The sequence below is a fragment of the Myotis brandtii genome, unplaced genomic scaffold, assembly GCF_000412655.1.
Source record: "Myotis brandtii unplaced genomic scaffold, ASM41265v1 scaffold111, whole genome shotgun sequence".
Taxonomy (NCBI): domain Eukaryota; kingdom Metazoa; phylum Chordata; class Mammalia; order Chiroptera; family Vespertilionidae; genus Myotis; species Myotis brandtii.
This window is the reverse complement of record NW_005353789.1, coordinates 640,973-667,629: the sequence shown is the minus strand read 5'-3', so window position 1 is coordinate 667,629 and position 26,657 is coordinate 640,973. Positions and strand designations below refer to the sequence as shown.

General features: G+C 39.7%; 2 protein-coding genes across 2 annotated transcripts in view; one reads left to right on the top strand and one right to left on the bottom strand.

Annotated features, from left to right (window-relative positions):
* The first annotated feature begins 2,392 nt into the window (after nucleotides 1-2,392).
* On the top strand, nucleotides 2,393-3,196 carry LOC102249666 (mitochondrial import inner membrane translocase subunit Tim17-B-like). Its single transcript, XM_014544475.1, is given in 1 exon segment — nucleotides 2,393-3,196. A coding segment is annotated over 1 exon segment (510 nt). The 5' UTR covers nucleotides 2,393-2,407; the 3' UTR covers nucleotides 2,918-3,196.
* Nucleotides 3,197-8,091: 4,895 nt separating this feature from the next.
* The window catches only part of COQ2 (coenzyme Q2 4-hydroxybenzoate polyprenyltransferase), a 23,317-nt gene continuing 4,751 nt past the window's right edge, over nucleotides 8,092-26,657 (bottom strand). The window contains exons 2-7 of the mRNA XM_005857381.2: nucleotides 21,682-21,848; nucleotides 17,334-17,455; nucleotides 15,522-15,607; nucleotides 13,385-13,518; nucleotides 10,881-11,069; nucleotides 8,092-8,813 (exon numbers count right to left, since the gene is read on the bottom strand). Coding sequence (XP_005857443.2) covers nucleotides 8,754-8,813; nucleotides 10,881-11,069; nucleotides 13,385-13,518; nucleotides 15,522-15,607; nucleotides 17,334-17,455; nucleotides 21,682-21,848 — 758 coding nt within the window. The 3' untranslated portion in view covers nucleotides 8,092-8,753. The remainder of the gene's footprint in view (nucleotides 8,814-10,880; nucleotides 11,070-13,384; nucleotides 13,519-15,521; nucleotides 15,608-17,333; nucleotides 17,456-21,681; nucleotides 21,849-26,657) is intronic.

Genomic DNA, 26,657 nt, shown 5'->3' with positions numbered 1-26,657 from the left:
GCAGATAATGAAGGTTGAATTTAGAGCTTAGAGTCAATAAGTTGATAACTAGCATGGTGGTTCTTCATTTCTGTGAGCTTCCTGATGTTCTCTCCATACGCTGTCTGCCAAGATTGACCAGTTCACAACTAAGAACACTGACACATTTGTTTTCCATTTTTTCTTTTGCCAGCAGTTGTGCCTGATTGCACTTTCAAGTTATCATTTTGGTATAAATAGACCAAATTTCCCACAGTGTTTTATAATTTTGATAAGTATAGATTAAAATAATCTGAATTTACAATGTGGCATGGCTATGGACCATGGAAACAAGGCCAGAAAAATAGCTTTCAGTTGGCTGTTCATAGCTTCTTGATTCATTCTTCTCCCTAGAACATTCTTGCTCCTGTTCAACTGACTCTGAGAATTTCTTCCCTGGCACACTATCAAAAATAACTTCCCTTCCCTGTAGCTCTCTTTTCCTTTACCAAACTTTATTTTTCTTTATAATAATTTACGACTATCTCAAATTATGCTATTTTTAATAATACATTTATTTATTACATTTATTCTATGCATTTATTTACTCATTTATTTGTTATTAAAATGCAACCTCCAATGGAGAAAAGAAAATCTCTTCAAAAAATGGTGCTGGGAAAATTGGAGAGCCACATGCAAACAAAATGAAACTAGATTACAGTTTATTCCCTGTGTACAAAAAATAATTCAAAATGAATCAAAGACCTAAATATAAGACCTGAAATAATAAATTATACAGAAGAAAATATAGGTACTAAACTTATGGACCTTGGTTGTAGAGAACATTTTATGAATTTGACCTCAAAAGGCAAGGGAAGTAAAAGCAAAAACAAATGAATGTCACTAATCATCAGAGAAATGCAAATTAAAGTGTGTATTGCTATATATCAAAAATATAATGCTAGCCACTAATGTAATTTTTAAAAAATTTAGTAGCCACATTTAAAAAGAAAAAAGAAATAGGTAAAATTAGTTTTAATAATATATTGTATTTAACTCAATATACAAAAATTTGATTTTAGTTTAAAATCAATAAACAAATTACTAATGAGATATTTTGCATTTTTTCATATGAGGTCTTTGGAATCTGGTGTGTATTTTATACTCATAGGACATCTAGATTCATACCAGCCACATTTCACACGCTTAATCGCCTCATGTAGCCAGGGTCTACCATAATGGACAGCATACCTCAACATGGCAGATTGTGAGCTTATCTAATTCATTTCTGTGTCTGCAGCAACTAGCCCATGTCCAGAGTATGAGATGCTCAACAAATGTTTGATGCTTGAATAGTACACATTAATGAGAACAACTACAAACATGTTAAACATGTTACCTTCTCCATGGAAAAGATAGTTCTGTCTAAACCAGCGGTTCTCAACCTGTGGGTCATTGACTCTTTTGGGTCATTGTTGGGGAAGGAGTTATATTGACCCCTGAGGACTATAAGCTTAATAGAATTAATTCTCTGTCTAATAAAGTCAGTGGGCATGTTTATAAGATAAGGACCCAGAATGAGGGCCAGGAATAATCTCTAGAGCAGCGGTTCTCAACCTGTGGGTCGCCGAATGACCCTTTCACAGGGGTTGCCTAAGACCACTGGAAAACACATATATAATTACATATTGTTTTTGTGATTAATCACTATGCTTTAATTATGTTCAATTTGTAACAATGAAATTGGGGGTCACCACAACATGAGGAACTGTATTAAAGGGTCGCGGCATTAGGAAGGTTGAGAACCACTGGTCTAAACCAAGAAATCAAAAATCCCTTTATTAATAAAATGATGATGTTGTAAAATGAGAACACAGTCCAAGTTTGTCAAATATTACATTTGGGAGATATGATCAACAAGGCAGCATGTATTAACCGCAATAACCAAATGGGCAACATACGGGCAATTTACAAAGGAGAAATACAAATGTCTTATAAACATTTTGAAAAATATTTGTCTACACTAGTAACCACAGAAATGTAAGCAGGATAATGTATTATTCTTGCCTGTGTAATTGACGAGAATTAAAAAATGATGTCTTAGTGTTGGCTAGAATCTGCAAGTGAAAATATAGAACTTTCTGGAGGTAATTTGAGAAAATATATCCAAAATCTTAAAAATGTGCACATCATCACACCCAACCCTTTACCCCCACTCTACGATCCCTGGTAATGTGCACATAGAGACATTCTGCTTCCAGGAGTTTATCTTATGGAAATAATCACAGGTGTGCCCAACGATATGAATCTAATCATAATGCTCAATGTTTGTGAGGGAGGGGAAAAGATAAAAGCCTATGTGTTCAATAATATGATTAGTTAAATATAGTACATGCATATAATTAAAAACCTAGGGCTTCGCCGGACTGCGCGGCCGGACGCCGGCGCCATGGAGGAGTAGGCTCGGGAGCCCTGCCCATGGCGAATTGTGGATGATTGCGGTGGAGCCTTCACTATGGGTGTCATCGGTGGTGGAGTCTTCCAGGCCATCAAGGGCTTCCGCAACGCCCCTGTCGGAATTCGGCACCGATTGAGAGGTAGTGCCAATGCTGTGAGGATCCGAGCCCCTCAGATTGGAGGTAGCTTCGCAGTGTGGGGGGGCCTGTTCTCCACCATCGACTGTGGCCTGGTGCGTGTGCGGGGCAAGGAGGATCCCTGGAATTCCATCACCAGTGGAGCGTTGACTGGGGCTGTGCTGGCTGCCCACAGTGGCCCATTGGCCATGATGGGCTCGGCAATGATGGGGGGCATCCTGTTGGCCCTCATCGAGGGTGTTGGCATCCTCCTCACTTGCTACACTGCCCAGCAGTTCCGCAATGCACCCCCGTTCCTGGAGGATCCCAACCAGCTGCCCTCTAAGGAAGGGACCCCAGCCTCGGGCTATCCCAGCTACCACTGAGGAAGTGACCGCCTGTCACCACCATCATGGGAGTTCCTCTTTGGTTCCCTCCCCGGTGATCTACCTCGAAGGGAGGGCTGGCTCCCAGTTGGCCCTGGGACCCTCCAGAGAGGGCCTCTACTCTCTGTTCCCTTGTCCCAGGGTGGGGTGGGGCACCCCAGCTGCCCTTCTCTCAGGGCACCCCAGCCCCACCCCATACTCAAATGTAACAAGCTCTTACCCCAGACCCTTCCTGTTCGCCCTGATGAGTATTTAAAACCAGTTTTGAAAAAAAAAAAACACAAAAAAAAAACCTAGGAAACCAATAAACACTCATGTTTTGAAAGATTTAATGTCATGGGAAAATGTTAAGTGAAAAAAGTAGATTTTGAAAAGGAGGTACAGTGTGGCTCCAATTTTATGAAAAATATGTTTATATGCCTATTAAAAGTCTAGATGACTAGCAGTGTGCTAATAGTGCATATCTTTTTGGATAATGATGCTAAAAATGAATTTTATTTTCCCCTTTGGATTTTTTTTTTTTGTATTTCTGGACTTCCCACAATGTACATATGTTACATTAGGAAAAATGCAGTATATATTACTTTTAAAAGAGAGAAGAAAAGAAAACTGGGTTTAATTTCATGCCCTTTATCAGTTATTTCTGAAGACAAACAAGGTGGCATTACTCTCCCAGGTCATATGTTTCTGATCATGAGAAAGTGTGGCAACTCATTGCTCAATGTTACAGGAGGGCTTTGGACATCAGTGGTTAAGAAACTAACATTACAAGAAGCTTTTGGACATCATTGGTTAAGAAACTATGTTGGTTTAATAGGAAGATGGAGATATGACTGTTTTATAGTGTGACTTCCTGGTAGCCTCGGGGATGTCTCAATGCCAGTGTTCTGTTGGGGTTGGCTTTCTTTCTTAGGACTAATTTTTTTCAGACAAGGATTGGGCAAGGATTGTCACTTAAAGGAAGACATGGGAGTCTGAGGCTACAGCTACAAGCCTTCCTTTAGTACTCAATCCTTTATTTTGGAAAGAACTTATTAAATAATAATAATCTTTCCTTTGTTTTTATAGGGGCTACAAAAAGTTATCTTGAAGTCTATTTTTAAAATGTAAATATTAAAAGGTAAAAATAACACTGGATTAGGTAAAGGTTATATTCATAGATTAGCTTAAAACATGAAATTTAGAACCATTGCCCATTTAATTTTATTATAAAGCAATGTTATAATAACCTAGTACCCATGACCTGTCTTTCTATTTTTGTTTCTTTAGTCTTCATTATACATATTTTTACATGGTTTTAATCATGTGTACATGAAAAATATCTATATTTTTATTATGGCACCTCATATTGTGAATTTCTATATGTTGTTGAATGACATTAAGAATTTCTAATTATTGAAGCTAACACCAAGTCTGGCAAGTACTTAATATTAGCTCACTGATGGACAATAAATCACAAACATTTATTGAGTATCTACAATATCATGTATTGGGGTTATTTTAATGAATAAGATCAAGTCCCAGTTATCATGGAATCTTCATTCTAGTAGCTGGAGACATGGTTTTTAAATCCAGGAGAAGGGTACTATTTTTAGCTTCATTTGAGAAACTGAACCAGGTAACTGGCCCAAGATCATCCAAGTAACAGGTGTTCAAGCAGAGATTCAAGCAAGCTGTTTTCTGGACTTGCAACTCCTCAGCTCTTACCAACCAAGCGCTCTGGCAGTTCAGGGGACAGGTCAATCAGAACTTGAATAGTTGTTGTGTTAGCTTACTTGTTTCTGCTATAACAAATTACCACAAACTTAGTGGCTTAAAAGAAGACACATTTCTGATCTTAAAATTCTGGAGGTCAGAAGCCCCAGTTCAGTTTCACTGGGCTAAAATCAAGGTGTCAGCAGGGCTGGTTCTCTTAGAGGCTCTACGAGGAAATGTGTCGTTTTTCTCAGCTTCTAAAGGCTACTTGCATTCCTTGGCTCCTGACCCCTTCCTTGTATCACTCTAACTTCCTGCTTCCATTGTCACATCTCCTACTAGTGACTTTGACCTTCTTGCCTCCCTTTTATAAAGACCCCTGTGATTCCTTTGCACCCTGGATAAACCAGACTCCCATCCCTACCTCAAATCCTTCTCAATCACATCTGCAGTGCCCTCTTACCATAGAAGGTAATGTAGTTACTGGTTCTGGGGACTAGGGCATGGACATCTTTGGAGGGTTTTGTTCAGCCTGCCTGCTGTCAGGGATAAAACTTGTGCTCCTTTAGGAAAGAAAGGTAGGATTGGTGTGGAAAAGTGAGAACTTCCTAGTGAACTCCACTTGTAATCTTTTGTGTGCCAGGTTTAGTACTAGGACTTCATATTTATATTAAGCCCGCCAGGGCTGCCGTAACAAAGCACCATGGACTGGGTGGCTTAAACAACAGGTTATTTCCTCACAGTTCTTGAGGCCGGAAATCTGAGATCAAGGTGTTGGCAGGGTTGGTTTCTAGATTGTAAAGGCCTCCAGAGTCAGGCCACACCTTATCAGGGCTGCAGTTGGACTTCTCCCTGTGCATTCAGTCGTGTGTGTGTGTGTGTGTGTGTGTGTGCGCGCGTGCGTGTGTGTGTGTGAGCGTGCGCGCGCCCAAGTGTGTAGTATCTCTTTGTGTGTCCAGATTTCCTCTTATAAGGACACCAGTTATAATGGATTAGGGCTCACTCTAATGACATTTAAACTTAATAACCTCCTTAAAGACCTTATCACCAAGTAGTTACATTCTGAGTTACTGGGGGATTAGGACTTTAATAGGTGAATTTGGGGGCAATACAATTCAGCCCATCACAGGCTTTAATATGATAGCCTCGTTTAATCCTCACAACACAGCCCAAATTTGGCAGGTGAAAGAGAATGTGGTGATGGAGGGTGGTTTGTCACTTGCCTGAGGTCCGCAGCTGAGAGGGACGATGCAGATGCACACGCAGGCGTGTCTGCTCCAAGTCAGGCCCTCACCATCCTTCCTAATGGCTGTCAGGCCTTGTGCTGACGGAGCGGGGCAGAGGGGTGTGGCCAGGGGCAGTGAAGGGACCAGCCCAAGGGCAAGAGTGCATGTTGATTTGGGGGAAGTAGTAGGGTGTGGCCTGGCTCTGGAGGCCTTTACAATCTAGAACCAAAGAGCAATTTAGCAAAGAAAACCAGGTAGAGGGAGAGGCAGTGTGTGTCACAATTTTCAGACTCCAGCCAGATTTTCTGTGGCCCCACCCAACCTCCATCCCCACCATAAACTTACAACCTCAGGACGACTCTGCCACAGAAGACTGGGCAGGGGCTCTCTTCATGGAGCGAATCTCCCAAGAGATGACTGGTGTCACCTATCTTAAGTTACAATACCCCTCATGACTGTGTGATAGACAATCCTGATTCTAGACTGATGACGGCTGCACTTCTTTGCAGCCCTGAATTGTTTTATGTCCATGATTTTAGAGGCTAATAATGTACTTCACCACATCCCCCTGCCACCTGCCACTTACCCATTTATTTTACTTTTTCAGCCTTTCTACCTAGGAGAAATTAAAAGGAATTAAAATAATTCAACAAAATTTAAGTAGCTTTTTGACAGCAAGCAAATCTATGAATTTTTAACTATATTCTCCTGTCCCCATTTATCACAAATGGCTGTGGGAGTTTTATCAATTCTAATATTTGTTCCATATCAACTTCTGTCAACTTACTTAGAAAAATGAAATAAAATTGAAACATATCGCATTTTACCTCCTCTAATTGGAATCAGTGCTAATAGGTTAACATTTTAAAATATAGGATGATCTGAAAATTATGTAGCCAACCTGAACAGATTACATAGATTTTTGGCAAATTCTGTAGCCAGTCCTCACTAGAATCATTCTTTTTGAGGAGGAAACTGGTCTTGCAGAACTTGTTATCTAAATGCAGAGGCCATGGAACTGTGAACAATGCACTGCCCTGGGAGGGAGGGTTGTTATGCTGGTGCCAGGATGAACAATCGGATGTGGCCTGATACCTGGGGGCCCTCCTGCAGGGCCAGGGGCATATCTGCAAGACAAAGACCCCAGCGGGATACACACACACACACACACACACACACACACACACACACACAGGCTCTCTGCATGTTTCTTCACTCTGATTTGGAAATTATTCCCCGAGTCCACTCGTGTTAATAAACGGGGTCCCTCCCTTTCTCTAAAGGTAAGGTATGTTTCTATTCCCCCTCTTCAATGCATTGCTGCTATAGCCGAGTACTATTACAGTTGCTCTGTCACGGGGAAGTATTTAGGACGCAGCTTAGATGATACCCAGGGATCTGGTAGATCTGTCTACATTGAGGAACCATTGGGATGCATTAAGGGCTTCCCATTGCAGGCTAGCCACTCTCTCAGTGTTTGCTGAATAAACAGTTCACTACATTTCCCTCTGCCCATTTATCAGTGTCTGATGAGTGTTCTGTGTCTGCTGCATCGTCATCATGCAATTCAGCTTTTACTGCTGCCCACAACTAACATACACAAATGACTGCCTCCCCATAATACCCCATTGTCCATGAGAGCCACTTAAATAAGTAAACCACATTTTAGGTTGATGGTGATAAGTTCTAAAGAAAAAAAAACAATAAAGAGCAAGGGGATAGGAGGTGTAGGTAATATTTGTATATGCCATTTTAGTCAGTGGTTAGGAAAAGCCTTTTCAAGGAGGTAATATTTAGGAAAAGCCCTGCAGTGAAGGACAAAGACATAATTCAAGCAGAGCATTGCAGGCAAAGGAACTGTAAATGCAAAGGCCCTCGGGTCAGAGTCTGCCCAGCCTGATGAGGGACAGTGAGGAGGCCAGAGAAGCTGAAAAGGAGTGTGAGGAGAGTAGTCACAGGCAAGGCCAGATCATGGAGGCCTGGCAGGGAGTAGGACTTTAGTTTGTACTGAGTGTCCCGTGAAGATCCTGGAGGGTTCTGAGCAGAGGAAAGACATTTTACATGGGTTGCAAAACATCACTCGGCAGCTGTTAGAACATTCTGAAGGGATAAAGGAACAGTAACCTTAACCAATATGCCACTATCCTGTAAGTTATAATCAGATAAAAACAAAACAAATAGAAATTAAACTTGTCCCTGGTGATGGCCTGTCTGCCCATTCTGATCACTATGGCTGCACACAGAGACCTGATCTAAACGAACACTAGGTTTTTATTAACAACAGCAGTATGTATGGATATAGCAGGAAAAAAACAAATTATTTACTGAAATTCTCCTAAAATATAAAAAATAGAATGGTTTTCTGAATTACAGCTTTTGACAGTGAGGAAAGGTCAAAATAAAGAACAGTAAGCCCCAACTTTCCGTGGCAGTTTTAATTTTCCCCTAAAAAAGAGTCCATTTTTCTTGCAGACATTTAGGTGAGATACATGTCAAGTTTCTTTTGAAGTCCTAAACTCATACAACTCCCATGACCACATATGAGAATTATAAGGAGCAGAAGAATGCGTCAACTTAAATACTCAAGGTCATCTCAAATCCTGATGAGTCTCAGGTTTCTGTGACAGAGGACGAATTTTGCTGGTAAATAGCTGAACTAAAATCCAGGCAAATATGCTTGGTCTTCATCTTCTGATTCTTAATTCTCTAACATATAGTGTAAAACTCTTATTCAAATCTAATTATGCAGCAACAAGACCTGAGTGTTTTGTAAAAGTCTAATTAAAAAATTCCTAGAGAAACTTCAATTGCTAATTTTCTGTTCTACTATCTGTATTTTTCTTTGTTTCATCTGTCTTCTTTTCTTTCCACAAGTTCCCGAGGACAATCCCTAAAAAAATGATTAGTCCTATTGTTTAGTTGGAGGCAAATTTATCCCAACAATCCTCAGGTCTGTGGATGTCTAGAGTGTAAATCTGTAAAAGAACACAATGCTGCATTAGTACCAGTATGGACTTTCTGGCATCACAAACACATCATTGGAGAAGGTATCAGCACTCTGCTACATAACTGTAAGCAATGGGAAGCCCTTAATGCACCCCAAACAGTTCCCCAATGTAGACAGATCTACCATATCACGGGGTATCATCTAAGCTGCATCCTAAAAACTTCCCCATTATGGTGTGTGAATGCTTTGAGAAGCAACCCATGCTATTGTCAGCTCTATTTAGAAAATTCTTCCTTCTACCGATTGATCTAAAATCTGCTTCCTATAGCTCCTACCCTCCATTTCTAGCTTTATTCTTCAGAAAAATGTTTCTCAACAGGAGAACAAGTCACATTTGGGCAGGACAACTCTATTGTGTAGGGCTGTCTAGTGCGCTGAAAGATATTTAATATACCTGGTCCTCACCCACTAAATGCCTGTAGTGAGCCTTCCCATTTATTTATAACTAGGGGCCCGGTGCACAAAAATTTGTGCACTCGGGGGTTGGGGGGGGGGGATCCGGGTCCCGGATGGCAGGCAGGCGGCTTCTGGGGTCACACACGGGGGCCTGGATGGCGGCTTGCACCAGCTCGTGCTGTCCCACCCTGCCTGCAGTATGCAAATTAGCCGCCATCTTTGTTGGCGGTTAATTTGCGTATTGCGTTGATTAGCCAATGGGAGGTGTAGCAAAGGTACGGTCAATTACCATGTTTGTCTATTATTAGATAGGATAAAAATACCCCCCATCCATGTGTAAATCTCCCTCCCATCCCCACAAAGAGAAGGGAATCCTAGTAACCTAGATTTGTAGTTGGTGACCTAAGACAATAATACTCCTATTTTCTATGGCAGTCCTGCAGCTGTATCAGCAAAGTCTCATGTCCCTGTCTTACTCTTCCCTAGGCTTAAGCATCAGCATCCTCCCAACTCTGGTTATTGTGGCCTGCAGACTTAAAATCATCGTGATTTCCTTTCTTCTCAAATACTGGAAGGCTATGTCCATCCTAAAATATTGTGTCAGAGACTGGAGAGAGGACCACAAATGTAATTGAGACTATAAAGTGAGTTCCAAATATTTGTTATAACATTTGTGATAGTCCTCATGATTTTTTGCCTTTCTCCACTGATATCCAGGTGCCTAAATAGTGCTCAATCTCTATTACCCTGACCAGACAATCCTGTGGAGCTGAGTTATGACCAAAAGAGGATGCTGGAAAATTCTAAGGAAGAAAACAATGAGATCTGAGAATCCTGGAGAATCACCAATTCGTATGTTTTAGCTTTCCTAGTGAGAAAAACAATGAAGGGGATGCAGCATAGGGTTTCCTTTATAGACATTGGATTTTAGTTTCCTTCACGCCATGTTCTGTAAGTTTTGCTTACCCTGAAAAATAACTTGCAATAATCTATACGAAACAGATCATCTAAATATAGGTTCACTAACTTCTGTTCAAAGAAAATAACAGAAAACACTGGTTGTTAATGGACTGTATTTTTGCATCAACCTATTAATTAAAATTAGATTTAGTTCATTCATTTTACACAAGTCAATAAAATAGATTCACAATATCAGCTTGTAGGGGCAAGGGTGCTGGGGACATATCCTGAAATGACAGTTTCCTATTATCTAGGCAGAATTCTGACATGTTATAATTTCATGACATATCCAGCCTTGGTCTCCATACCAGGGGATCTAAACCTATGACTAATCAGTTTACTAAGCATCACCAGAAGCCCACATTTTAAAGTGAAGTTGTATTGATTAGTTGCTTTCAGAGTAATTCAATTCAACCCACAACCTTCAGATATTGCTGAAATTTTCCAGAATTAATTCCCGAAAAATCAGAGGGGGAAAGATCTACATTTAGTTTTAGATTATCTCTTTAAAAATAATATAACTCTTTTATATGGTAAGATGGGGCAGGGGAGGGGGTGATTCAAGCCAGTTCAAAGCAGTGCAAGAAGTACCTTACTTGGTAAACACAGAGGCTGTTTCATTTAAATATTTATAATTTATAGCAAGGAAGAATGAGGAGAAAAAATAAGGTGGTCAAACCTGGTGAGTCAGATGGGCTGCGACAGCAGCCAGAGCAGTGTAGTAGGGCACGGTCTGACCAGTGTTCACGCCCACCAGGCTCAGCGCCCCCAGCATCGCTACACTGAAGCCACTAAGCCATTGTTTGGTGTTTTCACGAAACCTCAGTGCTGTGGACTTCACGCCAATCAGAGCATCATCTCTCTTGTCCTAACATCAAAAAGTAATAAGAAATTGTCTTTTACTGACATACCATAAAATTCACCATTTTGAAGTGTACAATTCAGTGATTTTAGTATATTCACAAGGTTGTGCAATCACTGCTACCTAATTCCAGGGGACACTGTCTTTTAAAGAACAGTTATATCCTATATAATAAAAGGCTAATATGCAAATTGTCCCTTTTGGGAGTTTGACCAGGGGGCAGGGTGGGCCAACGGCCCCTCCCCCTGTCAGCCCCCTCACCCCCCGCCCCTGATCAGGGGCAGGGCTGGCCAGCCAACCTCCCGTGTCTCCTGCTCCCCCTCCCCCCCGGCTCAATCAGCCCCGATTGGGGCGGGCTGGCCGGACCCCACCAGTGCACGAATTCATGCACTGAGCCTCTAGTACAGCGGTTCTCAACCTGTGGGTCGAGACCCCTTTGGTGGTTGAACGACCCTTTCACAGGGGTCGCCTAAGACCATCCTGCATATCAGATATTTACATTACGATTCGTAACAAGAGCAACATTACAGTTATGAAGTAGCAATGAAAATAATGTTATGGTTGGGTCACAACATGAGAAACTGTATTTAAAGGGCCAGAAGGTTGAGAACCACTGTTCTAGTATAACCATAAAGATACACTATGAGCTGTGAAAGATGAGTAACTCAGAAGATGGGATGATCAGTAATGAATGTGCAGCCAAGTCAAAGTTAAATGTTACTGCTGAAATTCTCTTCCAGCTCTATTTCTACATGTCACTGTACTTCTTATAACCCTATTGACATTTTTCCCCCTATTGACTTTTAACTACACTTTTACTACATCAAAAGTAAAACTCAACTCAAATTCTTTATAGAGCTCCTCCTTATTAAAGAGTTCTCAAGTTTTAATAATTTCCTTACATTTTAGTTTCAATCTTGTTGAAATCACAAATGTAAAAAACTGCTCACTTACTACACAACATCCATTCACATTTCACTTCTAACTCAATTTACTCCTAGCCTCTCCCATCAAATCCTTTCTGTTTAAGGTTTTGATGAAACACTCCCATCTAGCTGGCTGGTTTCCTCTAGCAAACATATTCGCAAGCATTTCCATATGCTGTTGTAATTATGGTCCTGTGATATCAGAGGCTGCACGCTGAACTCTGCAGGCACCTGCAGGCAGACAGCTCTTTTTTGGAGTCCCAAATACAAATAATAATGAGTGTGGGGTTCCAGTGAAAACTGTATCTTTAATTATGTGGACTACCAAAGTGTCAATGAGGATATGGTGTTTTACTGAAGAAGTTAACGTAATTGGCGTACAGCTACCCTAACCATTGGTTCCAGATCTTATTGCAAAAAGTACAGGCATCTCCTCTAAACTATTAAGTTTCACTTTAGGGAATCAGGCTGATTAAAGATCTGGCAACTTTTTCATAATAATACAAATGTGGTGAGGGGAAGGGGTTAATGAAAGAAAGCAGGATGAAATCCAGACTAAAATATCAGAAACAAAATTTCATTAAATCATGACATATTCTTTAAGTAAATGACTGAGAACACAGTCATAAAAATACTGAGAAACCCTTTTTTCACAGATCATAAACATAAAAGGAAAATTAAGAACATAAACCCAGAAAATTTTTTAAAAGGTTTTTTTTAATTAAACTTATGAAAAGGCAATACAAAAACTATAAAAATATTTATGTCCTTTAAGTAACACCACTCCTAAAAATTTACCTGAAAAGCTCAGTCATAAAGACATTGGTAAATAAAACAATACTGTTTCTAATTGCAGAAACTCAGAAACAACTGAAATGGCCAAAATAGACAAATTGTTTTAAAAAAAAGCGTTAATGACAAAAATAGGTAAAAATCTAGGAAAACATTTATTACCTATACTAGGTAAAGAAGCTGCCTGGTGCAATGATTAGAGACATCAACAGAGGGGCAGGAGAGGGTTGTTTGGGTTTGAATCTCAGCTCTGCCATCCACTAACTATGTGACAGGGACAAATTACTTCCCAGGCATGTTTCCTCATCTGCAAAATAAGGATAATAAAAGTGCCTTCCTCTCAGGTTATTATGAGAGTTAAATTAGTGTTTGCAAGGTATTTAAAACAGTGCCTGGCATATAGTAAATGCTATTTAAATTATTATAAATAAAATAAACGAGTTGATCTCTTTGGTAAATATACATGCACATGAAATAGACATATTTTGTTGGTACCATGGAAGTGTGAATGATGTTTTTAGAAAAAAATACATTCCCTTTAGTTTGGTTCTTAAAGTTTTTTTAAAAAAACAACTAAGTTAAAGAAAAATGATGTTTCTTTACCTGGTGGGCATAGATAGTATCATATATTAGAGTCCACATGATTCCAGAAAAATAAAGAGGCAGGCAAACAAATGGATCACAGGAGCCCTTGACAGCAGACCATCCAAGTAGTGCTCCCCAATTAAAAGTGAACCCTACAAGGAGTGAAACAGAGAGAGGAAAAGTCTAACTGGACTTCCGAATTCCAAAGGGAGGGGGAGGAGCATCAGCTTGTATTAAGTGCTTCTGTGTATGCTGTTTTCTAATACGTTTCTTTCTTAAATTCTCTCAGCTCTCTGTGGTAGTTATTAGCTACATTTTTAAAAAAGAAAACAGGTTCAGACAGGCGAATAAACAATGAAAATAACATAGCTAAGAGAAAGAATAACATCCCTGATACATAGATTTCATGAGAACATTTATCCTACCTAGTAAGGTGCCTAGCACAGTCAATAAGTAATAGATGCTGGGGTCTGGACTTAGACCTGAGTTAAAATCCTGTGACCTTCCCATTATCACTCTACTTCCCCTCTAGGTATAGAAAGAAGAGTATAGACAGGAACCCTTGTGTATGCCACAAGCCCTCCTCGCTGAGGATTACATGCTGACGACTCCCGAGTCTCTGTGCAGGCCCTCTCAGTCTTCAGACTAGCCCTGGACTGTCTGCGGGACATCTCCACCTGCAAGGCCCTCTGGCACCTCAAACTCTATGGGTCCCAAACGTCTTTTCTCAGAAGCCCCTTTTTCTCCTTGTCGCCTTTTTCCACTTGGACTCTCTCAGCTGACGCAGGGCCTCCCCTGTGGGCCCGCAGCCCTCGTGTGTGCCAGTACGCTACACTGCAATGCTCTGTTCATCACTGTCTCCTGCTCCGACTCCATCAGGACGGTGAATGTGTTTAGGTCACTTTTATTTTCCTAGTACCTGGTGTGATTGCTGGCACAAAGTAAAAGTTAGAAGTTCAATAAATATCTGAAGTAAATACACCAGCTTTCTTAATATTATCTTATAGATAGGAAATGCTTATCCTCCTTTTACCAAAGGAGTCCCAGATCAGATGAGAATATAATGCCCTATATATATATTTTAAATAAAAAGAAACACATTGAATGAGAGGATCTTAGAAAAAATTAGTATTCCACCACAACTTTGCAGTCAGCCTCAAATCAATTTCTGAAGTAGCTTTAAGTTCTTCTTTTTTTTTACTGGGGGGAAAAATTTCAAAGAACTAAACTAGTTTTAAGATTACTCTAGGAATAAAAGACTAGTAGATATTTTTGCAAAAGATTTTGACTTACTACCTCCTATCTACCTCTCTTTCTACTAATAAACATTTATTGAATTCCTGCGATGTGTCAAGTGCTATGTGAGATGCTGAGCCATTCAAATGTAATGAATGCTTTATCCTCTAGGCATTTACAATTTATTACTGGGGAGACAGAGGAGGCTCTCAATACTTCTTGTTGAATTGATGCTGTTGAAATGAGTAAGTGTCTTGTCAGAGGGCTGTGGGAGCCCAGAGGGCTATAACTTTTCCCCGGGAAGTCTAAGGAAAGCTTCTCAGAAAGGGATCCCCGAGAAGCGGCTGAGCTGTCACACATACTTAAACCCCTGTTCTCCTGCTCGGAGTGTTTTCTATTCCAGTCCCCAAAGGGCAGCTAGATCAACCACCCAATGAGAGAGGTAGGCTCAAGGCAGCTAATGTTTTCCTTCATGACATACCTATGTCTTTAAAAGAGCATTTCGGAAAATTAAATATTCAAGATTTTTTGGCCAACAGAAATGGCTAATTGTCCTTCTTTAAAATATGAAAATCTGCCCTGGCTGGTGTGGCTCAGTTGGCTGGAGCATCGTCCTATGCACCAGAAGGTCACAGGTTCGATTCCTGGTCAGGGCACATACTTAGGTTGCAGGTTCTATCCCCAGTCAGGGTGCATACGGGAAGCAACCTATTAATGTTTCTCTCTCTCTCCCCCCCTTCCTCTCTTTCTTGAAAAAAAAAAAAAAAGAAAAGAAAAACTATTCTTGGTTTGGAAAATTTCATGACTGACTTGACATCTTATCTGCCACATTGTACATGTATGTATGCATGTATGATATTATATCTAAAAGTATAGTTTGGGGTATCACAGGAAATAGTTACAGTTAATTCAAGCTCACCCAAGGCTAACTGAGGCCAGTACGTAATTCTTTTCATTAGTGGATAGGTGATGACAAGAAGTAGGGATGCTGCTCCAAGAGCTATACTGAAATCAAGAAAAACCGTTAGAAAGATTAACATCACCATCTCTTACAAACCACTAAATAAGATGAGAGTAACACTAATTGGGAAAATAAATTATCTTAAAAATTATATTTTTTGTTATGTAAAATTTTCTTCCTGGACTTTGATATGGATAAAGTATGAGTAAAAATATTCTCAGTGTTACAAAAAAACAATAACAACAGCTAACACATGTAGTGCTTTCATGTATTAGGCACTGCTCTAACTGCTTTACATGTTAACTCATTATAATCATCACCACAACCTTAAGAGGCAGATAGCTTAATTCCACTTGTTGTTTTGCAGATGAGGAAACTAAAGCTCAAAGAGATTAAGTAGCCCTAGCTGGTTTTGCTCAGTGAATAGAGCATCAGCCTGCGGACTGAAGGGTCCCAGGTCGATTCCAGTCAAGGGCACATGCCCAGGTATGGGCTCAATCCCCAGTAGGGGGCATGCAGAAGGCAGCCGATTAATGATTCTCTCTCATCACTGATGTTTCTATCTCTCTCTCTCTCCATCTCCCTTCCTCTCTGAAATCAATAATATTAGAGAGAGAGAGAGAGAGAGAGAGAGAGAGAGAGAGAGAGATTAAGTAATTGTCCTACAGCTAGTCAGTAGCAGGGCTAGAATTCAAACTTAACGCAGGTTGACTCAAAGTCCAACTTAACGCAGGTTGACTCAAAGTCCAACTTATTACCATTATGCTACTGCCTCTCTAAATTTTATATTCAAACATTAAGACAGGTAGAAACAGACGTTCTAACAGAGAATCAGAGTCAAGATATCCCTTCCTCCACATACAATGGGGTGTTATTTCTCTGGAAGAGGATAAGGTCACAAAGCCCCTATGAAAGGATAATAACGTAAGACATTCATTCTTAGGTACCTCACAGGGCGCCTAACACCACCCCTCCAGGAATAATCTTCCAAGGTTTTCATGTGAGTGATACTAGCAGGGCAACATACATAAATAAGTCTAGTCTTTATAAAATAATGCTTGTTTGGTGACCTCCTCTTTTCTCTCTTATTGAAGCACTTTGTAAACAGTCTTCTAATGCACAGAAGTTTAATCCTGTCTGTGTTTGAGACACAGAAACGAGTCCTTCCACTTTTTTCATCTATTATGGATTAGGAACCTAACTCTGAGAAAGACCATTTCCTCTTTTTGCATAATGAGTATAACCACTTCTGCTTCTATCTACTTCAGAGACACTGAATTATAACCACTTCTGCTTCTATTGACTTCAGAGACAATGAAATAAAATTATGCAGGGTGGGCAAAAGTAGGTTTACAATTGTGAGTACATGGAAGTTTAATCTTGTATTATTATTTATTAATTATTGTATTATTTCTCGTGTGAACAACTCTAAACCTACTTTTGCTCATCCCTGTATAAATGAGTATATACACACACACTCAGGCATCTAGAAAACCTATAAAGTGTCTTGCGAACCTTAGGAACATGCAGTGTAAGTACTAAAGGTGGTTCAGGATAAATTAAATGCTGATCTATCTTAATTCCTTTGGATGAAAACATACTTGATTTGACAATGTGCGGTGATTTATTTATACTTGCTAACTTACAGATGCTCAATAGGTAGCCAATAAACAGCTTTATGATAAAGATATTTCAATTTTATTTTACTTCTATTTCCTCCATTTCAAAGGAGATATTTCATACATGATTATGAAAAACACATTACTATACCTGTAGTAATTCAGACACAGAAGAACCCCCAGTGCCAGGGTCAGCTGTCCCCCGAGAAAAACGAAGGACTGAAAAGTCGAAATGTCTCCAGCAGCTATTGGGCGGGTTGCTGTTCTTGTAACCTTAGTGCATAAAAATAGATACCTTAGCCTCACACAATGGCTCAATCATTTATTTAAACATTTCATCAAGAGACTGGTCCATGGTAAGCACTTAGGCAGAAATATGAATAAAAGGTGAAATCAACATTGGAAATACTGCCAAGAATCAAAAGTTGGTATTTTAAAGTAGCTTTGAAAAGAACAAAAATTTCCCACCACTCATTCTCCTTTCTATCTCCCATCCCCACCCCTAAGCAAACAAAACAAAGCGATTTCCTAATCTAGTAATTAGCAAGTGAATGTTCAATTTCCATAGAGAAAAGAGGAACAATAATAATATGAATTCTCAGGGGGAAAAATTGCAGTGCATGTTAAATAAGACTAATATCATGTGGGAAGCACTGCAATCAGAAGTCAGATGTGAAGAAAAAAGACAGATAATCTAGGTTTGAAAGTTGGAGTGTTTTTGCCAGGTTATTTAGGATGGGTCTGTAATCTTATATTAGCTGCACCCAAATATAAAGGGCAAATCCACTGTGAAAGAAGAAAGAGAAATTATGTGAACAAATAATATATATTAACTTGTTCTTTTTTTTCCAAAAGATCATGAATGTGATTATTTTAAATTGAACCACAAATAAAAAACATATTCAAAATTTTCAACACTGCTAAAAGAACTCAGCATCTGAGATCAGAGAGCCCAGCATTTGAATCCAATTCTATCACTTACTGGCTATATGAATTTTGATAAATTACTTAATCTCTCTTAGGCTTAAGTTACTTATCTGTTAAAGGAAAAACAGAAAGAGGGAAAAGGGAGAGAAGTAATTAATAGCACCTACCTCACAGAGTAAATGCAGTGTTTGAGGCATATAAGTATGCAATAACTGTTAACTATTATTAATATAACATATTTTCATATGATTTATATCAAGGGTTAGCAAACTATAGCCTGTGGGCCAAATCCAGCCTACTATTTGTTTTTATATGGACCATGAACTAAGGCTGGTTTTTACTTTTTTAGGTGGTTGAAAATAAATTTTAAAAAAGAGTAATGTATTGTGACACATGGAAATAAGAAATTCAAATTTCAGTGCTCACAAATAGTTTTATTGAGAGAAACATACCCATTTGTTTACATATTGTGCATGGTTGCTTTTATGCTCCAACAGAGTAGTTGCAACAAAGACAGTATGGCCCAGAAAGCCTAAAATATTTACTATCTTATTCTTTACAGAAAAAACTTGCAGAACCAATTTACAGCATGTTTCACTCTGCAATAAACAGTTTATCAAACTGTAATGACTCGTCTTGGTTAAAGTGCCAGAACTTGTTTTGGGCCCTATGGTTTCAGTTGGAAATAATATTTATGTTCTCTATTTGTTTCAGGATATTATGATTCTCCCAGCGAGTATCTGAGTATTGACAATGTGCCACTATTCTAAGAGCTACATATGCATCACATCACTGAATCCTGTTTTAGCCACTCACAAGGTCTTGCCATTTCTAAATTTTAGGAAACTGATGCAGAGGCTCAGTAACTTTCCAAAGTCACAGGTAACACAGTAACACAGTCAGTCCACTCCCACAGACCACACTAACCGCATGATTACACTGGCCCTTCAGCAGTTATAATTACCTACCTACATTTGAAAGCTGAAGATCAGCACTCAGTGACAAGACTAAAAATTATGTAACACGATGATCAAAACATGTTGTGTGTGGTTTTTATGAAACCAGAGAGCTCACAGCTTATAAAACCAAATCAATAGAGTATTTCAATGTTTATCAACCTAATGTTGATAAATATATTATTTACATCAATAACCAGATAACCTAATGGCAATTCACTTAAAACCCGGAGCCATAAACATATCCTTAAGAAACTGTGAAGTAAGCATTACAATGTGGCCAAGTTTTCTAACTCATCTAATTCACTTAAAACCCGGAGCCATAAACATATCCTTAATGACATACAGCCTTTAAGAAACTGTGAAGTAAGCATTACAATGCGGCCAAGTTTTCTAACTCATCCTTTAAAAGAGATGCACGTAACATTTTAAAATCCATGTTAGCAAAACCACCTCAATAGCTGTAAGACACTCACTTAAGCACTTTGCTGCATGTCAATACAGAATCTGGATTCTTCCAATCAGAGGAAAATAGCATGGGGAGATGTAGGATACCTAATCAGTTCCCTTTTATCTAGGGGGATAGCAAATCACTTAAGGGGAAACAAAAATGTTCACATTTTCTTCATTTAAAAAATGGAGCCCTAACCTGTTTGGTTCAGTGGATAAAGCGTCGGCCTGTGGACTGAAAAGTCCCAGGTTTGATTCCGGTCAAGGGCATGTACCTTGGTTGCAGGCACATCCCAGTAGGGGGTGTGCAGGAGGCAGCTGATCGATGTTTCTCTCTCATTGATGTTTCTAACTCTCTATCCTTCTCCCTCCTCTCTGTAAAAAGTCAATAAAATATATTTTTTAAAAAAATGGAAAAAGTTAGTTGGTTTAAATATATTATTTTTCTAATTATTTCTTTTGTTGTAATTGTAGATTCACATGCAGTTTTTTGAAGAAAAAAAAAATCTCTTTATTTTAAAAAGTATAGAGATCCCATGTACCCTTACCACGTTCCCTCAAATGTAACATCTTACAAAACTTTCAGTCCAACATCACAACCATTACATGCTGTAAATTGGTTCTGAAAGTTTTTGGATATTAGCTGCTCTAAACATGGTCAAGAATCATTCTGAAGTGACATATGGCAGATGCCTCGTTCCTATGGTTATGCAGAATGAAGACTGACCAGGACGTGAACCCCCAAATCAAATGCATCTCCTGGCATGGATCCAGGCATCCCAACTGGGTCTGTGGGGCATCGAGTGGCCATTACTGTGCAGTTCCTGCCACTATCCTATCCTCCAGCCACACACAAACCCCATGATTGCAGTTGTCAAGCATAATGTACTTTATCTCACTGCCATGCTTTATCCACTGTTCCCTCTGCCTGGAGTGACTCACCCTGCAGCCCACCCTTTTTTTTCCCCATCTTATTGTGACACAGTTCAAAGGTCACTCCCTGAACGTTCTCTCTGACCTCCTCCCTTAGGCCAAGGTAGTAAGTTCACTTGTGGACACCATTCTCATGATGGTGCTGCTGTATTATAACTATTAGCCTGGGAGGTCAGGAGTCTTGTCTTTCAACCATGCCATCCTAGAAGCTGTCACTGTGTCTCACACACACCAAGTACTCATTCATGTTTTATGAATTAAAAAAATATATTGTCATACTGTTGTATTAAACTAAAAATCATTCTAGGTGTGCCTTAAGGAAAATTCAGACTTATATGAAAGGCAAACTAGAGATGACTATTCACTTTATATCAATGTATACATAAGATTATTTACTTCATACAATTCATCATTGGTTTCTTTTACAATGAAGGTTAACTTGACTATTTACTTGAGCATTTAATGATCAATGATCTTGTGTTTGTTATAGCATGGCTGCTAGAATAAAAGGCAAACAGGATGGGCCTTTCCTTTGAGAAAGTAGTGATCTGTTAAAAAAAACAAGAAATAATTCTATACATGTGAAAGATTATGCAGAGAAATTAATCCAGATGAATATAATGTATCAAACTTTAATTGAAGTTTTCTCTGGGGTTTTGGGGGAGGAGAGAAGGAGGACTTGTATTTCCTATCCTTTCTATTTCTGTATTGTATGAATTTTTCAGAATAAACATTATTTTTCTGAGGAGAAAAAAGAATAAAATCATGTTTTTAAAAGAAGTATTATAGCAAATGCTAACAAGGCTGCCTATGTTCATTTAAATTAAGATTTGATTTACATAGGAATTGTTATTGCTCTGACATATATTGCAAAGGAAGGGATGGCAGTTCTTTTACAGAAAAGGTTCGAACAGATTTTTCTTTTAGAGAAAAGGTTCAGACAGATTTTTCACTTCACTCCTAACATCTTTACCCTAGCCTTCTAAATTCTAATTTATTTTCTAAAAATGAAGTACACACCTTGTCCTCATGGCTGCTCTTGTGCTGAGAAAGGACATATACTGCATTTTGTAATACCAGCTATTCATTCAACTGGTATCAGCACTTCTTACGCTGAATTCAGTGAGGACACTAAATGATCCTGTTGCTTTATGTGCCATTCAAAACCGATGCCAGCACATTACTCTGCGGAATTTAGAGACGCCTCTCTGTTCCTTTCGAGGACAAAACTACCTTTTTATCGTAGTCCCGGTCCCACATGTCATTAATAGTACAGCCTGCTCCACGCATCAGAACAGCTCCAGTGCCAAAGAGGGATAACATGTACCAATCTGGAAAACTGCCCGGTTCCGCTGCCAACCCAATGCTCCAGGTACATGGCAGATACAACAGCCATGTTCCTAAGCAAAAATAAAAAGACAAAAAAGGTACAAATTCAAGTTGGTTAAATGTTTTCATTTTTTTAAACACCACATCCCAAAGTAAAAAACACAAACTCAAAAATAATACAAAACTGGGACAATAGCCCTGGCCGGTGTGGCTCAGTTGGTTGGGGCATCCAAAAGGGTTGCTGGTCTAATTCCCGGTCAGTGCACATGCCCTGGTTGCAGGCTTGATCCCCAGTGGGGTGTGTGCAATAGACGTTATGCTCTCACATAGATGTTTCTCTCGCTCTCCTCTCCCTTCCTTCTCTCTAAAAATCAATAAAAACATTTTTTTAAAATACAGGGGGGATATAATTTGCAACTCATATCATAAAGGACTATTCAGAAAGTAATACAAATGGCTTATACATATGAAAAGATAATAAACTTTGAGAAATATATATTCAAATTACATTGATGTAACATTTTTCACCCATCAGAATGGCAAAACGCAAAGTCTGACAACATACCTGGAGAGTCAAATACTGCCATGTATTTCTGATGAGGTTACAAAATGGCTAACCCTTATGGACAACCTGAAAATTTTTAATACACGTGTGTGTGTATACATGCACACACACATATAAAACAAATACATACATTTGAATGTTAGTATGTTCATAGACCATGTCAGGAAGGCTATATTAGAAACTTGTCTTTGGGGAGGAACTGGTTGGCTGAGAGACTTAGTTTTCACTCTACACTTTTGTACCTTCAGAATTTTGTATCATATGCATGCATTACCAGCAGCCCTTTGGTACACGGGACAGTGCCCAACCAACTGATCCACACTGGCCAGGGTTGTAATTTTCTATTTGATATTTTCAGACCACAGTTGACCGTGGGTAACTGAAACCGCAGAAAGTTAAACCATAAATAAGGGGTTATATGAATAAGAGATTTTACACATGAACTTTAATAATTATCTTACTTTCAAAAGAAAGTCTTTCAACAAATGTTTAGATATGGTACTTTGAAGACAAATTCTGAGTTTTCCTTCCATATTTAGCAATATAAGAGAAACAAGACATGTGATTAAAGAAAGATCAGATCCTGCCAGCCGGCGTGGCTCAGGGGTTGAGGGTACACCTATGAACTAGGAGGTCATGGTTTGATTCCCAGTCAGGGCACATGCCGGGTTGTGGGCTCGATCCCCAGTAGGGGCATGTGGGAGGCAGCCGATCAATGATTCTCTCTCATTGTTGATGTTTCTATCTCTCTCTCCCTTTCTAAAATCAATAAAAATACATTTTTTTTAAAAGAAAAGAGCCTATACAGAAATGATCAAATGACAAAGTCCTTATAATCGTGTTTAAGCTTCATTAAGTTTTATTCATTTGCAAATCTTTATAAAGCATGTATTTCGTGCCAGGGCTAGGCTAGGAACTGGAAATACAATGGTGACTGAGAGTTGGTTTCTGCCTTTTCACAGCTTATAAATCAAAAGGAAGAAACACAGTTAAACAATCATAAAACAGAACAATTCAACAACAAGGCAAGCACAGGGTCCTACAAAGGCATAAAACAGTGCCACCCAAGTTAACTGGGGAGAGAATAGGGAGAACTCAGAGAGGCTTTTCCAAAAAAGGCTTAAACTCACACAGCAGAAAAGGCAAGGAAAGCCTAAAAGTGAGAAATGGCCAGTCCAGAAGTGAATAACGATAGCTACTGTGGAGGAGGAATAAAGTTTCCTCTACTCTTCCAGGTTCTCTTGGCTAGTCTAATAATTAAATCTACATGGGACAGGTTAACAAGAGAAAATAACCAAATTTAATTACATACATATGTACAGGAACTCCACATACATGAAAGAGTCAGAGACTCCCACATACATGAGAGGTTCAGAGACAGACGGTAAAATGAAGTATATATGACATCCTGAGCTAAGGAGTGAGGTAAGAACTCTGGGGCTTTCAAAAGAACTCTAGAAGGGGTTAATTCAAAGATTGATGAGAAGAGCAGATGTTCAGTAGTTAGATGTTTGCCCTGCCCTCTAAATAGGTCATAAAAAGTTATTCTTGTTTTATTATAGACAAGGCCCTCAATTTTAAATTTAAGGGAAAGGGAGAAGTTTCTCTGGACCTTGCAAAGTCTCGATTACCTTCAGCTTAAAATACTGTAATCCCCATACCACAGAGGCACAACTTGGGCAACTCATTCTGAGCCCCCCACTAACATTTACTGAATGTTTGTGAAATGCCCGGCAGTGTTCTAAATGCTTTATATGTAGCCCTACCTGGTTAGGCTCATTGGCTAGAGCATCGGTCTGCAGACGAAAGACCCCCAGGTTCGATTCCGGTCAAGGGCACATGCCCAAGTTTCGGGCTCAATTCCCAGTCGGGGACCTGCAGGAGGCAGCCAATCAATGATTCTCTCTCATCATTGACGTTCTATCTCTCGCTCCTTCTTCCTTCCTCTCTGAAATCAATAAAAACACATTTAAAAAAATGATTAATATGTATAAACTCACTTAATCCTCAAAAATATAAAATATGCACTATTATAATTATTCCTATTTTACACACGAGGCAACAGATGTGCAGAGGTTAAAACAATGGGTTTAACATCTTCCTTATAACTCCGAGAGACAGAGGAGTAGCTACCCGATCTTGCCCAAATAGGAAAGAAAAACCACAGGCATTATTTTCCTGGTGCAATTAGAACTGAAGGTTCCACTTAAAAAAAAAAAATTCTAGAGAAAGATATGTAACCATCTATAGCATTTTGTGTCAAGAACAAAATTTTCTTAGCCTGAAGTCTGTATTATAGGTGACATATTCACTTACTAATATGAATCTGTAGGTTGCCCTTACAGAAGAGGAAGGTTCCTATAATGAAGGAGAAAGTCAGACCTCCTGTTTGATGTCTGCCACTAGTAAGAGAAATGACACTGGATACTACAGTATATTAAACTTCAAGGTCCATTCTTTGTCATCTATAATGAGAGTAAAGATATCTACCTTTCAGCATTGTTATGAGAAGACGATATTGGTGATGAAAACACAAACAATATTACAAAATATATAGTGCTTACTATGTGCCAGGTGCTGTCATATAATACTTGATTCTCACAACAAACCTATGAGCTAGGTACTATTTTTATTATACCCAGGTACATTTCAGAAAAAAAAATGTTTACTGTAGAAAAAGGAAAACCTCTCTGGGAGGTTAAATAAAATGATCAAGTTTTGGCAGGTGATGGAAAGACAAAAGAGCCTAATGGAGTCTAACAAGAGTCATTCACGAATTACACCTTATCTTTAAGACAACATAATCACCCATAAATGCAGTAAAAAATTACACCACCAATTTAATGGAAGAGTGCCACCTGCTGAAACTTCCTGAAATAATATCGTTTGTGACCCATTTGAAAGAAGTTTTAATCCATTCTGAAAAACAATAAAACACATTTTGATTTATGAAGAGTAACAAGATTAAGCTTCAACAAAGTAAAACAATGAACATAAAATTACCCCACAAAAGAATTTCAATAAAGAAATATCAAACCTGGATTCTACCACTACCAACTTAATGTTCCTGGCATATACATAGGGGTTCAAATAATGTTTGTTGAATGAACTGTAACACAGAGAACTACTAAAAAGTTATCTTAAAATCTTGCAATCATCACCTTATTTAGAACCAAAGCATGCAGGCTGGTCTCTTCTCAATATACTGTACATATAAGTATTACCCAAACTTCTCCATTCCAACTTCTCAAGTAATAATGGCTCATTATGTTAGGCACTGTTCTAAAAATTTGGCATATAGTAATGAGTTCTTATGACAACCTTATAAAGTCAATATTAATAGTATCTTCATTTCACAAATGAGAAATGAAGGCTCAGAGAGGTAAAGTAACTTAACTGGGGTCCCTCAAATGGGCAGAGTGAAGATTCAAACCCAAGAGGTCTGGCTCCAGAACTTTATACATAACCCCTTTATAATCTCTTACTAGAGGCTCGGTGCACAAAAATTTGTGCACTCGGAGAGGGGTCCCTCAGCCCAGCCTGTGCCCTCTCGCAGTCTGGGACCCCTCCGGGGATTTCCACCTGCTGGCTTAGGCCCGCTACCGGGGGATTGGGCCTAAGCTGGCAGTCAGACATCCCTCTGGCAGCCCGGGAGCCCTCGGGGATGTCCACTTGCCAGCAGGGAGCAGGCCTAAGCTGCAGTCGGACATTCTTAGCGCTGCTGAGGAGGCAGGAGAGGCTCCCACCACCACCGCTGTGCTGGCAGCTGTCAGCCTGGCTTGTGGCTGAGCAGAGCTCCCACGGTGGGAGCACGCTGACCACCAGGGGGCAGCTCCTCCATTGAGTGTCTGCCCCCTGGTGGTCAGTGTGTCATAGTGACCAGTCATTCCCAGTCGTTCTGCTGTTAGGCTCAATTTGCATATTACCCTTTTATTATATAGAATAGAGGTCTGGTGCACAGGTAGGGGCCTGCTGATTTGCCCTGAAGGGTGTCCCAGATCAGGATGGGGGTCCCGCTGGGGTGCCTGGCCAGCCTTGGTGAGAGGCTGATGGCTGTTTTCAGGCTGGCCACACCCCCTTCAGGGTAAGTGTCCCCACTGGAGGGCTTGGCCAGCCTGGGTGAGGGGCTGATGACTGCTTGCAGGCTGGCCAAGCCCCCCAGCGGGGACCCTCACCCCATGGGGGTTTGGCCAGCCTGGGTGAGGGGCTGAGGGCCGTTTTCAGGCTGCCCACAGTCCCTTCAGGTTGGGGGGGGTCCCACTGGGGTGCCTGGCAAGCCTGGGTGAGGGGCTGATGGCCATTTTCAGGCTGGCCA